The 15,849-nt window shown below is 43.9% G+C and overlaps 2 protein-coding genes across 2 annotated transcripts in view; both read right to left on the bottom strand.

Annotated features, from left to right (window-relative positions):
- Positions 1-5,224, bottom strand: part of skib (v-ski avian sarcoma viral oncogene homolog b) — a 34,388-nt gene extending 29,164 nt beyond the window's left edge. Inside the window, exon 1 of the mRNA XM_053444118.1 lies at positions 3,852-5,224. Within this exon, the coding sequence (XP_053300093.1) occupies positions 3,852-4,745 (894 nt within the window). The 5' untranslated portion in view covers positions 4,746-5,224. The remainder of the gene's footprint in view (positions 1-3,851) is intronic.
- Positions 5,225-6,918: 1,694 nt separating this feature from the next.
- tmem51b (transmembrane protein 51b) lies at positions 6,919-15,080 on the bottom strand. Its single transcript, XM_053447762.1, has 4 exons — positions 14,790-15,080; positions 14,099-14,200; positions 8,891-9,302; positions 6,919-8,350 (listed from the first exon to the last, which is right to left on the bottom strand). Exons 3-4 carry the CDS (start codon positions 9,298-9,300, stop codon positions 7,894-7,896), a joined length of 867 nt encoding a protein of 288 aa, XP_053303737.1. The 5' UTR covers positions 9,301-9,302; positions 14,099-14,200; positions 14,790-15,080; the 3' UTR covers positions 6,919-7,893.
- Positions 15,081-15,849: the final 769 nt, after the last annotated feature.

The raw sequence follows: 15,849 nt of genomic DNA, 5'->3' as shown, positions 1-15,849 counted from the left end.
CAGTTACCTTTATCCCATAATGTATTGCCTTCGACCAAACTCTTAATATGTGTCAAACTAAATTTCAATTGCTACTTTAGATTGATTTTTATAAAACGTACTTGGTCATTAATATGGTCAACAGAAACTTTGAAAGTTCATCTTGTCATTATACGATTCTGCAAAATCAATAAAAAACAATATTAACCAATAACATCTGAGTATCATCCTCTCTCTCTCTCAGACATGCAGACACCACTGCAGGCTCCTGTCTGTCTTGAGCCCACAGCCAGGAAACCAGTGACATGGCAAACTCCCGAGCGTGGATTTCCCACCCTGGGAGAGGCTGGAGGTTACAGACCTATCCACACAGCACCTAAGAGAAACAAGGGCCCAACAAAGAGAAATGGCTGCACTTCACAGCCCCTGAAAGGGCGGCCCTCAGACAAAGGAGGCGGCACGTCTTTAGCACACATCACCCATGACAGAACCCCAGCTGACACCCTTTTAACATGGGGTCACCTCTGCCAGAATGGAGGCCACCACCCCTGGGAGCTTCTGACACCCCTTTGCCCCGCTCCGGCCAAGAGGCTCCGTCCAGTCAGTGCTGAGACAAGGTGATGGTCTTTTATGGGGATGGAGGGGAGGGGATGGACTCAGGCAAAATGCTCTCAAAAGAATGATGTTTCCCAGAGAACGACAAGAAGAAGAAGATGAATAACAGCCAACTACCAAAAACATGACTTTCCAGCACCTGGAGCAAAATAACATAAAATATGCTCAATGCTTTGCTCAACCTGACCCAAATGATACTGACTCAGTGCTTATCTGAGCGGTGTGGGTGTGTCGGGTCTTAGCTGGCTGGGTCAACGCTGGCTGGGTCAACGCTGGCTGGGTCAACGCTGGGCAGACAGGCCCATCAAGGACCAGAGACATGCACCATGTCAGCTTTCATGGTTTCCCAGAGGTCAGCAGACAGATGGGAGTGAAAATGAGCCTGCAGAGAGCTCATTTTAATCTGGCTCGCACAGCTGATCCAGTCATTACACTCGCCTGTTTACATGCAAACCTACTCGTATACACTCGCTGTATATAAATACGCCCCCACACAAGCACATATACACACAGCCTCTGCATAGGAAGAGGACGCGGCACGGAGATATTTTTCATTAATTCATTCTATCACTGTTAATATCAGCTAATAACCAAAAACACACAACCTTTTGCCCTTCGACACACACTTGATTGGTTTGCTGCAGGTCGGAGGCAAATTTCATCAAGTGAGGAGAACAATGGGATGAGAAGGAGCATAAATTGGCCTCAGTTGAATGGCTTTAATATCCATTCCATTAAGGAGAGCCCACACAGTCCTCCAGAGCCCCGTTTCACTCTCCACTCAGTCAGATGACTGATCGCATTGCGCTCACTTCTTAGGGATTTTTTTTCCTCCATATAGTTAATGCTCAGAAGTATTTGACTTTGGCTTAAGAAAACAAGTTTTTGCAATTCCAATCGTCTTTCTCAAGGATTTTCATGCTAAATCAGAAAGTTAACATTTGAATTATAAACACGCAAGGTTCAGCACAATGGAGCGAGTCATTTGAATTTCAAAATTCAGGGTTTCTATTAAATTGACATTTCTCCCTTTTTGGTTCATGGCGTCTGTTGTTCAAATCATCCAAGATAGAAGATAAACAGCAGGAATAAAAACGATTGGGTTTTATCAGAAGGTCACATTTGAGTTAGGTGTTGGTTATCTGTCCACTGTATATCCCTGCATCCTTTATCATACTGCCATCTGGCCAGTGGACTGCACACAAGGGCCTATGATTGGATGGTGTGAAAAGAATGGGGGAAGGCTGGGTCAGTGTCTTTGGGGAGAGGTCAGGGGTTACGGCCCTTTGACGACACATGTCAAGGCCTGGCTCAAACAGCCTGCGTCTTCTGAATGAAAGAGTCTGCCCTCATCTGCCCATAGGCAAAGGGCTAAATGACCAAATGCTGGGTTTGATGCAGAACAGAAACAAAAGGTGCACCGGTCTCACTCCCTCCTCTCATCTGGCCCTTGCTTTTGTGAGGAGGAGTCTGCGGTTTAAAATAAAATAACTGGTTATGAAGGGTTACCACTTTCTACATCCAGAGTTTAGCGATTACAACTGGGATCGATCCAAATCCCACTCAGATCTCTTCCGAAAACTCCACTTTGAAAACTAGCTCCTAATAAAACACAAGCTCCATTAACACTCATCATCTCAGCATCTCCTCGATGGGCCGCGCTCCGACCCCCAGGTACAGCAGAATGAGGTGGGAGTCTAGACGGATGACACAGGCAGGAGGAGGTAACCTTTGAGGCTCTGTCTTATTAATAAAACACTCTTACATCAGAGGGAGGCTGAGGCGGACTGATAACATTGAGTTTTTTGTTTCGTGGGTAGGCTGAGCCAGAGCGCGGTCTGCGAGCCCCCGTCTGGCCTTTAGCAGCTTGGCCTGTCAGCCTGATGTATGGGGAGAGCGCTGGTGTGCAGCTCCCTGAGGACCAGGCCTGTCTGCTAACTGGGACACGACTGACAGTGAACCACAGCAAACACGCACGGGCCCCCTCCACCACCGCATCCGGCGCCACTCCCCCATTGATGCTCAGGACAATGTGTGTATCACACACACACACGCTCAAAGGCTGTCAGCGCAGGGCTCACCATTCTTGAGAAAAAGATCTAACATGAAGGAGGGCCTGCGTGAAATTAACCCCAGGTGCCCGTCGTTTTCAGTGCAGACAGTTATTTTGGGACCTTTTATCAGGAGTCTGCATCCAATTTATGAGGAAACATGATATAAATCAACTTGAGAGGCCTTCCGGAGCTTAGCATGAATGTCTCTTGACTGAAAACAAAAAACACAGAAGATGCAACCCCACAGCTCTTCTCACGCTGACAACCTTCTTCTGGTGCTTGAAGATTCTTTCAAAGAAGAGAGTACTGAGGTCTTCCCTGTGACACATCTTCTGGCTGCGGCTCCTGATGGAGCAGCACCATGGTGATGCGCACAGTGATGTCCAGTCATTAGCAGAGTCCCACACAACAGCTGCTCTGTGACGGAGGAACAGCCACCTCGTCTCCTGGCCCCTTTGTCCATGTACTAAACAACTCTGACCCACGCAGAAGAGCCTGGAAGGCGACAACATATCTTCTCCTGTCCAGGCCCTGGGACACACACACACCCACACACACGCGCACACACACACATTTCCATATCCCAAACCTCATTAAACTCTTATCCCCCTTCCCTGCCTCGTGTCACCATAATGGGCTCCCCCTGCCCCCTCTCACTCTAATAAAATATATCATCGGGACTCCATTTATCATAATGCAGATGCCCTTGGCTAACCCTGGGGGGTTGGAGGTGGTGGTGGTGGTGGGGGGGGGGGGGGGGGGGGGGGTTGGAGGATGGGTATGGATGCTCAGGGGTGTCAGCTGATGCTTGGAGGCTTCGCTGTCACCTTCTCTCGGACATATACGAGGTGAGTGTGTGTTTATAAGGTGTTTCACTGTGCAGGAGTGGAGCGGGACATACACAGAAAGATGTGATGTGACATGTGATTTGGATTTTCTGTTGGGGGGGGGGGGAAGTTCCCCTAATAAGACTGGCAACACTTGCACAAGATACAAGCTGCAAACAATCAATCAGAGCAGACAGAGACCAGGTCTAATGAGGAGGAAGCCCCCCCTTCCCAGAAATGAATGTTAATGAATGCAAGTGGTTGTCAGGAGGCTTGGGGGTGTTGGAAAATCCACATGTAGCAATACAAACAAAATCAAATTTGACATTCCTGGAAGAGTGATGGTTAATAACGAGGTGAAGTAGACCGGACTTACTCTGCAGGTTTTACTGGACAGCTTGCGGGTCACATCATATTTTCCTTTTGCCTCTTTAAGCAGCTGCTCCAGGTGACTCTTCTCCTCTTTGCCGCTGTAGTCCGGGTCCAAGAGCACATAGGCCCGCCAGTTGGCCGAGTCGAACCCCCAGTGGACTGTCCGGTTCTCGAGTCTCTTGTGACTGTGCACCACAAACTTGTGAGGGGGGAACATGAGTCTGCAGTCCATGCACTGGACGCAGGCTGCACTCGGGCCGCTGTACAGCTCCGGGACGAACAAGCCCTTGCAGCGGCCGAAACACTCGTGGTAGACCTTGAAGCTCCTCTCGGTGCGCTCCAGCTCCAGGGAGCCGAACTCCTTGTTGCAGTGAGGTGGGTACGAGCCGCCGTAGATGAGCGCGTTGCACAGGCGCTCGGCATCCGTCTGCGTGATCAGCCCGCAGGACGGGGCCGAGAAGGGCAGGATCCCCACCACTTTGAGGATCTCCAGCTGGTCCGCCGTGCACCTGGAGCAGTAGATGTGCAGGTCGTCGCACACCGAGTTGATCTGCTGGAGCGAGAAGTCTCTCAGGACGCTGTTGAGGATCTGGGGCAGGCACAGCCGCTTCTCGCCGCCCACCACGAAGCAGGAGATGGGCTCCCGCTCCAGCACCGTCTCGCACCTCTCCGTGGAGCGGTCGGACGGGATGAAAAGTGGACCGGACATCACCGGGGGCGTCTGCGGCGGCAGGGTGAGCATCATCTCGGCGGATTCGACATCTTTGCCGAAGAGCGAGTCCTGGTGCCACCGGGCGGAGAACGCGGCCGGTCCGCCGAGCGAGCGCCTGGAACTCAGATGAAACTGCTTGAGAGTTTGTTGAAGTCCGGGATGGGGCTGGAAGCTGGTGCCCTCCATGTTGTAGCCGCTCACGAACCGGAGTTCAAAAACTCAAAATGAAAGATGGATTCGACTTCTCGGATCGGGCGTCCTCAGCATCCGGCCACACGCTCAACAACACGCATTTCCATGTCACCGGAGAAGCTTCCCAGCGCGTCCATTCAGAAAAACCGAGCGCTGCTGAATTCACGTGAACCAGTTCCTGTCGCCGGGCGGAACTGAAGTCGGCAACTCCCGAGATTCGAAAAAGTCGTGTTATCCAACGCGCAATCTCGGGTTAGCGTGTTTCCGTGCGCCCGTGCGGTTTTACGCACTCCAAAATGTGCGCCCGGAATACGGCTCGTCTGCTCAGTCTGGCGTACTCTCAGTCCGTCTCCCCCCCCTCTCTCTCTCTCTCTCTCTCCTTCTCGCTCTCTTCCTCTCTCTCTCTCTCTCTCGCTCGCCCTCTCTGTTTGTTTGTGTCTGGTTCAGTCATTGAATCCCAGCCAGGAATGTGACTGACTCCCCGGGCTGGCTCTTCCCTCAGCCAGCTGGTCCTCCCTCTGCTACATGGCAGCTGCACATAGAAAAAAAGGAAAAGAAAAAAGAAAAGAAAAAATCCCTCTGAAACCGAGGCGAGGGTGGAGATTAGGAAAATATAGTTGATGCTGGAAATATAAAAATAAACTTTCGCGACTTCAAATTTTTCGCCTCGGCCTTGAAAGAATCAGCACTTTTGTCTTTATTCAGCAGAAAGCTCACTTTTGCCTGAATGCGTGAATTTAAAACGAGATGATCAAATATTCTGCTGAAGGTCAAACTGGAAACGAGCGATGGAAAGAAATGTTTCATGCGCACAGACAGGAGCCAGAGGTCAAAACGTACTGTACTTCACCGAACTCTGAAAGAAAGATTGCTTTTAATCTGTAACATTTATCTGACGGCTTCATAAGAATTTACACACAAAATAAATGATAAGTTCAATATGTAATTTAACACCAAACAGAATATTAAAGTAAAAAACTAGCCTCATCTTGATTGGACTTCGACTTGCACTACGTTTCTACATTGATATCTTAATATATTGTGTAATGCACTTTGTATTTATGTTTAAACATTTTTCTGGTAATACTTGTAATAGAACATTTCCCATTAAGATTCAGTGCAGGACTTTTATTTGTAAACAATTTTTTTGGTACACAAGTAAAATATCTGCATACTTCCTCAGTCAATGGAAACGAGAGGAGTGTTTTTAGGGTTAATAAAGGTACATGCACATCTACTTGAAATAATTCTGTAATATCGCCTCTGATCCGACCGATTCATGTTTTTAATTCTGATACCCTTTTCTTTCTTCTCTATATTGAGCCCACTTCCATATGTGCATTAAATTCAACCCATATGTATATGGAAATTTAAAATAACCTCCAGGTATACATGTATTTTTACTGTGCAGCACACTTCAGATGTGATTAGCATCAACACACAGCCACATTATTTTATGGGTCAAACCTGACCCATGGTTTTCTTTTTTACTTAGAAAAAATAGACTCCCACCAAACCGCAACATGAAGTTAAAATAACAGCAAAGTCAAAACAGAGTAAAATACAGTAAAATGCATTTGCCACTGGAGGTTTTACTATACATGAGGGTTGAATGCCATTTAGAATCTGAAACAAATTAAATACCACTGTTGCAGTTATATAAACCCTATATAATAAATTAAACTATGATGGGAAGACTGGTAGTCATCAAGACGCCTGTTCTTACTCTTCACATTCATCTTTACATCCATATCTTCTCCCCTTATATCAGCAGTAATGGTACAACTATTCTCTTGTTCTTATTTATTCTTATTATTAATAGAGAACCCACTCAGTTCAAATACAAAAGATCTGGAGCAAAGTTTCAACTCACTTTAGTCTTTTACCCTTTTTAACCACTAGGGGTCACTAACTTTCAGTCAACGACTATTAAGACCACATGGAAATAGATGCAAAGGTGTAGAGACAAATTGGGACTAAACTATTTGAATACATGGAGAGTTCGTCACGGTGACACAATACAAAGAACAAAGCAGGAATCTACAGTTAGATTTTATTAACTGAAAGTATAAAGACAACATCTCTCTCTCTCTCTCTCTCTCTCTCTCTCTCTCATAATAAGCCGCTCTCTTGAATCTACAGCAGGCAAATAAAAAATAGATCAGAAAATGCAGCAATAATTTATTTGTGTGTTTGAATGGCAGTGATGTTGATTTAATCTGTATTTAATAGAGCTATTTGTTGTGACCGGTCATTGCATTGATGAAAAATGGTCTACTGAATAATTACAGTTAAAGTTATTTATATTGACATTTTGCAACAAAAACATAAAAGCTTGACATGATCCTGGAGGAAAGAGAAAAACACTTATTCAAAAGGGATTTCAACATTTAAACTAATAAAATCACGAAGCAACGCACATTTAATACCACACCCCGTACTAAAATAATCAGTAGTTTACTTCTGGTTTTACTGTTCCATATAATATTTTTCTTCTCATGACATCTGTATCAAAAAAGGTAATTAGAACAAGTTCCTTTTAAACAAGACAGTTTAAACAAACAACAACAAACATTTATAAAGAATAAGTTTTGTCACAAAGATTTTGGCCTCAGTGCATTTTCTTCAGTTTCAAATCACAAACAAGTGGTGCATCTGACACTGATGATACTTTAATAGCACTGAAAATGATTTAGTTTCCCTTTTACCCCTTTCTGAAATGCAAGCCATGGCTTAACGTTTACCACAGTTCAACACTAATCAAACTCAAAATACAACAATAATAAATCCAGCTGAGGTGAAAAAAGACTGGATATTAAATAAAACTGAGAGGCTTCCCTATGTTTGACATGTTTAAAATGATCTCAAATGTGAAAGTGGGCCATTTCAAACCGATGCATTATAACAGAATAAATATGCCAATCACAAGCTTCACAGATAAAGAATAAGAGATTAAGTTTGAAAATATTCTCATCTCAGGAAAGTGTCTGCACGGCCTGCGTCACACCGCTCGCAGCCACAGTTAACCTGTTTAATACCAACCTAGAAAATGGGCTTTCAAAATGTATCATTAGTCCTTTTAAGGCTGAGCTTTTTGGATTCATCAGGAACAGACAGTGTGGGAGAAATGAGGGAAGAGCTCCTACGGTAACTCAGGCATCTTATTATCATACTGCGGTGGCGGAGTGATGGGTTCAATTGTTACCGGATTCTGTGTGGGGGTACGGATCTGGAGGCGGAAGTGCTTCAGGTGCAATTTGTCCGACTTGATCCTCCTCACCCGCAGGGGCCGCAGCAAGCGGCTGGCCCGGCTGGTGCTACGGGTTGGCAGGCTGGGGTTACTGGTCAGGCCAGGAGGGTCGGCCTGGGCGGCCTCAGCAGCGGGCTCGACGGGAGCTGGTGTGGACTCACTAAGAGGGGTGTCCTCCGTGGGATTGTCTGTGGTGTCCGCACCCTCATTTTCCACGGCTGCTATGATGTCCTCGTAAGATGGCAGCTGGGAGGTGCTGTTGCGAAGGTTACTTTGACGGACGGGGTAGTCGTTACTGCCGATGACCTCCTCATAGCTCGGCACGGTGAATGTGACTGGATCCACAGCTCTGGAAAGGAGGCGACATTCAGTCAGTCTAATATGTGGGATTTTATCCAGACAACTTCCTTGAATGAGACAAACCCCGGATTTACAGCTATATGGTTATTAGCTAATGTTTAAACTATTCTATGTTTTTCTACCATAATTGTATTTTTATTTTCTCCCCTTTAAAAGTTATTATTTGTAAATATTCAAGCCAAAGTGTTTTGTTTTATGCAAAACTGTAACATTCCTAATTAGAAGGACGCCTGTAGACATCCGTGGCGTTTGCATCAGTGTTTTTCGTTGAGTCTTTTCTTTGAGACGTCTTGGCCACAATGATTCCTGAGTCAGTCTCAGAGGAAATGCTACTATCATGCAAGTAAGGAATTTTCCGTTCCTAAAAGTGGAATATTTAAATCCACAAATGGCTTAAAAATGCTCAAGAACTGGAAAACAAAATAATATTACATTTCCAAATATTCTTAGTCGCAGCAGCACTGGAGGTTCTCAGAACATCTAAGAAAAGTCAAAGTGTTAAACAACAGCTAAATCATGAAGCACTCACTCTTCTGCAGCCACGTGGTTCATGAGGGTGCCTCCCGCCGCCACAGGTAGTGTAGGTCTGTTGCGTGCTCTCCTCTTGCTCCTCAGACCGAGGCAAAGGGACAACAGCAGCATGGCTGCTCCTACCCCGACCAGCACCATAGCCACGGACGAAGACTTTGTGTGGTCAGTTGCCTCCTCGTCTCCGTCCTCGTCGTCTGTTCCTGCGGTGGAGTTCCCTGAATGATTGGAGGGCTCGTCCGATTTCTCTCCATCCGTGGGTATCACAGTCCACACAATCATGACGACACCCAGGGCGATCAGTCCGACTCCCAGGGCGCACAGGGCATAGTGGGCGCCTGAACTGGTGCCCTCTGAGCCGGACCGGTTGGCACGGTTGTTGCCGCCACATCGACTGCGATTGGAGCACATCCCTAAAGGACAAACGACAGAGACAAAGATAAAGATATGATACCAGAGATAAGGATCCGTAAACAGATTCTAACTGGAAACTCTTCTACTATAAACCTCTGAGATAAGTCAGATGCCAACAAAGATGGGTCATAGCTATGTATTGCTCTGCCATTAAGCAGACCGAAAAGATTACTTTCTGGTTTGTGCCTCTATTATTCTACAGAGCTAACTCTTGTGAAACCATTTTCTAATATGCAGGAAGTATCTTATGAGAAAATATCAGGTGCATCAAAGTAAGAGAAAATCCCTGTACGACTCTAGAAAATATGACGATAGAAATATTCAGGACAAACCATGAATTGGTCTTTCAAGATGAACAGATTTCAGAGGTAGTGCCTGACTCTTTAGAGTTTGATTTACCCAATCCAGCTAATGCTTCAATAGGGATTCACATCAGGCCGGCACAGAACTATTAACCTTCAGTGTTGATACGATTGATCAGAGACATTCATCTCCAATACCAAACGGTCCATGTAAAAATCGCTCTGTATACTTCTGCCAAACACACGACCCGCCTCCTGCTGCACCAAAGCCTTCACAGGAGATGCAAGTCCTTGTTACCCGAACAGCCGCCTCATGCACCTCGTAGCATTTATTGCTGAAAGAAAATGTTAAAACCTGGGACAGTTTTGATATTGAGCTGTATCTGACGTGGATACATTTGTTAGTTTGTGGTTTGTACACTCTCAAAACAAAAAAAAAGCCATTCAGGCTGCTACATTTGGAGCAGAACTAGTGTGACAGCAGTGTGGGGAGAAAACAGGTTATGAGGAAACAAGTGCAGCCGGAAGAAGGTCCACACATGTCTTAACATGACAAACATAAACCTGAGAGGCTGAACCGTGGACAGGAATGACTCACAGTCGAAGAATGAACGCAAAAATGTTCATGTAAGGGTGATGGTATTTAGCAGCGTAACCGCAATTCAGTCAGACCACTACCCTTCCAATGTTGATTGCAACAGTAGAACATGTTTGTGTTTGGCATCTGGGCTCAAACGTAATCCCTCCCCCGAGTAGGATTATATTGATATGATGCTTATTACCCCCCCGTCGGAGTCTACAGGTGGATGCTGGGATGGTGGAGGGGCTGAAGCAACTGGCAGCAATACTGACGCAGGTGCGGCGCAGGCAAAGGGAGTGATGGGGAATTATCTCTTCTTAAACACACTGCCTGATAAGGTGGGTGTGTATTATATATGATTGTGGAGAGCGAGGTATGTCACATGATGTATGTCCCATGACTGTAGCGGCGCAGCTCGAGTCGGCTGCCTGAACCAGCTCACAAGCGTCGCTCCATCTCGTGCAAATATATCACTCACACACATTTATTACGAAAATAACAATATGACACAGTGGAGGAGTGGAGCTTTGAAAATACGGTGCAGTAATAGATCATTAAAATGGAAACCTGCACAATAAAATGGAATGCAATACAGCAACCATACAAAAAGATGGATTGTGAAGCTTATAATGTGAATGTTTCAACAATTTGACCTACAGAAAGAGGTCACCATCAAACGGAAAATACTCAAATAAACCAGGACAGGTTTTAACAGATGAACCTTCAACAGGGAGCCCATTCATTGCTGAAAATATCTTGGGCTCATCTCCGCTCGTGGACCGAGATGAAGGACGAACGTCATTATATTTGGTTCTTTTAGAGTCACCACTATTTCCAGCTGGAGTCATAAATATTTCGATTGTGATGTTAACATGAGTGGCTGATAGAATATTCCAATCATATTCCCATTTACAGAGCATAGTCTGATATGACTCATCAACATTGCATCCGACTACTTGTTTACACTCCAACTCAGGGCATGCGTCATCAAACATTTGGTCACTGCCCTAAGTCGAAGTCGCAGTATGCTGTCAAAACCCCAATAAGACGTGATACTGTGAGTGAGACGTGTTCATGTCCACATAATGTGACTAAGATCAGAATACTCATGTGTTGACTTTATTATTGCTTCTTCCGAGTACGACATTATATAGGTTAAGGGAATCAGAAAAAAGGCTGTTAACATGTCAGTGTCCTATTCAGACAGTTGTCTTTATCGGGTTAATATCAGAAAATTCATGTCCATGTTAACGTGTCTACTATTGCTTCGTTATCCAAGAATTTGGACATTTTTGACAAAGACTTTGTCTCTGAATTGACATCCTAAATGACGATGAGGGAGAAGACCCTCTGGATCTGGATATACGTGGTTCCACCTCACACAAGTTATAGTCCTATGTATTTGATTCACATTCAACGAAACAACTGGACCACTCCCTTAGTTCAGTCTTGTTCTTGAAACATTACATTCAGTTTTGTACACGCATAGATTTTTGTTACATAACCAAATGCTTATGTTTTGGAGCTCTTTACAAAGTCATTGCTAAATATTAAAACTAACTAACAAAGCTAAATGATCTCATCGCCGCCTACATATCATTAAGGTAATACACAAAAAGAAAAATAAAGGACCAATTATGCTTCCTTGGGGGACACCACAGGGAACATCTTTATACCTCTCAGAATATATAAGATTGGTAATTCCAGGGGGCCCTTTGAGTGGGAAATTAAAAGATTTATCAAGTGTGTGAAACTGGGAGCAATAACCTCTTCAGCCTCTGCCTGGAACTCAGCTAGGACGGCATCCAGGGCAATAACGTTGGTAATATCGCAGCCCTTAAGTGTTTTAGTGATTTTTGTAGTTGTTATCTGCGTAAAAGAAAACTGCCCTTCCATCCTCAGACTTGTAATACTTTTTCACCTGAGATTTCACATAGCGACTGAAGGTTTCTGCACTAAGTCACTTGCTATGGTTGTGAAAACTCCTTTTATCAGCAAGCTTGGCTTCATCAAAGCTTAGAGATCCATAGAAATTCAGAATTATGGTTCATTTAAAATTAGGATTTTGTCGGATATTAAAAATTGCCTTTGTCTACTTTATCTCCAAGGTTTTTGTGTTTAATTTAAAAATCAGAAATGTATTGATTCTCAAATGTATAGTGTCCAGAATGTATCAATTTATTCAAGGCTGAACTCCTCTTTCATTTCCTTTAATAGAGTAGTTTTCTCTGAAACCTGAAGAAAATTACATTCAGTCATTTCAGTCTATGTTAAAACTATCCGTAATATTAGACCGATCCATATTCTTAAAGCATGTCTTTGAACATTGTCATATCCTCTAAGGGATCTGACTTTAATAGAATTGTGTTCAGTTAACCAGGTCCCTTTTATTTTCATTGTATATATATAAGCATCTGTCCTCATACCCATAACCTGCTGCTCTGTTCTCAGGACAGGACACAAAGTTCAAAAGTATTCACGCGTTAAATGAAGAACTTGAGTATTTCACGCACGACACTCAGGATGCATAAATTCCGGTTAATTAGTCCAACCCTTCATGCGGAGCACACCCTGCAATTTAGCTCCTGTCACCGTGCTTTGACATAGAAATGATGGGAGGGGCAGGGAGGCACGGATGTTAATCCAGGGGTCCTGAGTGTAGAGTATGCACGACTCAAAGAGGCCGGGAGAGAAAAATTAGAGGAACAATAAATTATCACTGGTCTATCGAATGTATAATTGATACACAGGCCTCAGTAAAGCGGCGAATTACCTTGTGAGGCTGAAGCAGGTGTTTCTGTCTCCTCCTGCAGATGTTTAAATCCTCTACTTTCTGCTGGTTCAGCGTTTTGTCACTAAACGACTCTTTTACATTAAAATATCTGCGCTCACTGTGACCGAGTTAAAAAAGATGAGGCTCAGCAATTTGAAGATCAGTGCTGCCAGGGGAAACTTCTTCCAAGTATTTCAGTTCTATGAATAAATAAAAAGCTTGAAAAGGCAATAACTTGGAAATGTTGTTAGTTAACTTTCAGAAGAATCCTGTTGCGGTGATATTATCATGTGTTATGGTTTCAGATAATTACGTTATTTTATCGTAAAAACTACAAAGGTAATTGAATTTGTTGAGTTTGACAGGTTAATGTTGACACCAGATGACAAAACAGTCTCAGGTCTATAGAGATGATTCAAACCTTGACCAGCTTCAACATCAACAGTTCAGAACATGTCATCAAACACAAACAGCTGATTTGAACCATGTGATACGGAGGAAAGCTCCGGAGCAAGCAGGTTCTGTAAGAGAACCATTGAGTCTGCTATCATCTATAATAGTGAAACACAGTTCTTTGTATTAAATATCAAAATACAGATAACTTTACACTAATTTGTAACATAATCGTATATTGATGACAGACAACATTCATATACATACAGTGGTATTGATTTCAGCCATATAGTACAGTCCTAGCATCCATGCTCTTATTTGAGGATACAAAATATGACACTCTGTGCACTATGTCATGAAGATATATTGATATATTGATCCAATAGGCTGGATCAGTATCCTGAGTCTGTTGGTCTACTTTGCTGTCAGAGGGAACTGAACATTGGACCATCATGATATTCTGACTAACAGCAAACTAAAACCTTCCTTTAAACTAATAGTATCAATGTTTTTACATCGTAAAATCTCGAAATGTAGAAAAATAATATTTATTTCATTGAAGATTTATAAATCGAAACTCCTCTAGCAAATGAATTCAATGCATCTTAACCTAACCACAACATTAACCAAGTTATTTTTACTCTGTATTGGTTTCCATTTACTTGTATCCCTCTGTTTCCTTGTCCAACGAGTATAAATGAAACATAACTTTATGCACCAATAAGTAAAACCTTTTCCTGTCCTTACCTGAATGTTGTCGTGGTCTTGAGTGGAACTCGATTTGCTCTTAACTTCCTCCAGCTACAGTACAGACGGCTGCATCCAGGGTTTGATCCTCAGGTGAACAAACTGTGGAACAGATCGGCAGCAGGTGAATGAACGCTGACAGATTTCTGGGTTTTGCTGCCATTAGAGGGCCTTGGTCCCTGCAGTCCCACATAAACCAGGACATATAATACAGCAGCACCAGACAGACAACATGCCACAGCACAACCTTCGGTGACATTTCACTCCTGATGGCTGTGTCTTCGGTGCAGGGACACCGAGCATGGGTGTGTCCTCTTTAACATCAGCACATTTCCAGAATGTAAAAAGGCAGTTTAACCAGTAAAGAACAGGCCACTGCTGCTAATTCAGGAGTAAACCACAATACAGGAGTAAACCATAACAGCTCAACCAGTGACCCAGTGCTGGAGCAGGAGAAGTCAAGTTAAAGATAGTGTAAGAGTGTGTTTGTGTGTGTGTGTGTGTTCACATTGTGTGTGGGGAGGAGCTCAGAGAGAGAGAGAGAGAGACAGAGAGAGGAGCTGCCCCTCCACAGGGACATCTACCTGTCCACAAACTCCTCTGATTATAACACCTGAGACACAAACTATCCCAACCAGCATCCACCCACCACTTCGAACTGGTAAACCATGGAGGTGACCAGCGGCCTCACCTTCTCCTTCCTCTCCGCCCAGGCTCCTCACACTTCCCTCTTCATCGGGGAGTTACCTGAAGCACGCAGGTGTTTTCAGGAAGACCAGACTCACACTCAGCGTAAACAGGAACAAACCACAGACACACAAAGAGCAACCGACGGTCCCGTGCGGCGCAGCTCAGGCTCCACTTTTAAAAACCACACAGTCGGTTGGTTTCTATGATAATTTACCGCCCCGCTGAACTTTAGGTCACAGGGACTTTGTTCAAGTTCCAGCCGCAGACAAACCTCCTCCCTCTCCTGTTTGTAAAGCGGGACTGTGACCTGTTCTCCCCCCGGTCCTAGTGCTCCTCCGTGCTCCTTCCGCTCGTGACTGACACAGAGGAGTTGAAATACTTTGAAATTAATATCGAATCAAATAACTTGGTTAAGTGAAAGTTATGTTGAGTTAAGCTTAAGTCAAGTTAAGTATTTAAGTGAAGCTGTTAAGTATAAGAGTTAAGTAAAGTTGTTAAGTAGTTAAGTATAGTAGGTAAGTGCATAAAGTTAAGTTGAGTTAAGATTCAATTCAAGTTCTTCAATTTATGATTTTTTTATTTTCTAAAATGAAAAAAGAGCATATCTAATTTACTGTCACATAAGAGAAAAAAATGTAACAACGGTAACTAAAGTATTATCTTTTCGGTAAGGACGATTATGTAAATATCAATAAAACTCCCTGTCACAGTTTTCTTTGGAAGCTGTCTGTGGTTGTGCTGCGTTGAAGTAGAAACCAGCAGTTGAAACAATGTTGTGGTCTTAAGATTCTAGATTCTAGATTCATTGTGCCAGTAGATGTTTGCAGGTGTTAACAGCCACCAGCAGATTAAAGGTACATCATTTAAGTTGTGTACATCAGCGTCATCACTGTTTTGGCCTTGCAAGCAATGATACAAGCCGAACTTGAGGGTACGCTAAGGCTAAAGGTAAATCTGACTGGCTTGAATGGCTGTAGTATGACAGCCATGTGGCTGCTCAGTAGATCAGACATCATTACCTCTAACTAAACTTTCCCATTATAGAACATAGGACAAGATGG

The sequence above is a fragment of the Pleuronectes platessa genome, chromosome 2, assembly GCF_947347685.1.
Source record: "Pleuronectes platessa chromosome 2, fPlePla1.1, whole genome shotgun sequence".
Lineage (NCBI taxonomy): Eukaryota > Metazoa > Chordata > Actinopteri > Pleuronectiformes > Pleuronectidae > Pleuronectes > Pleuronectes platessa.
This window is presented reverse-complemented; position numbering and strand designations above follow the sequence as displayed.

What these genes read in the sequence shown, in the direction of transcription:
- tmem51b (XM_053447762.1), bottom strand. Translation starts at nt 9,300, where the DNA reads ATGTGCTCCAATCGCAGTCGATGTGGCGGCAACAACCGTGCCAACCGG. An exon ending in AACCACGTGGCTGCAGAAGA is followed by an intron (nt 8,351 to 8,890) that starts GTGAGTGCTTCA and finishes CCTCCTTTCCAG; the next exon opens with AGCTGTGGATCCAGTCACAT.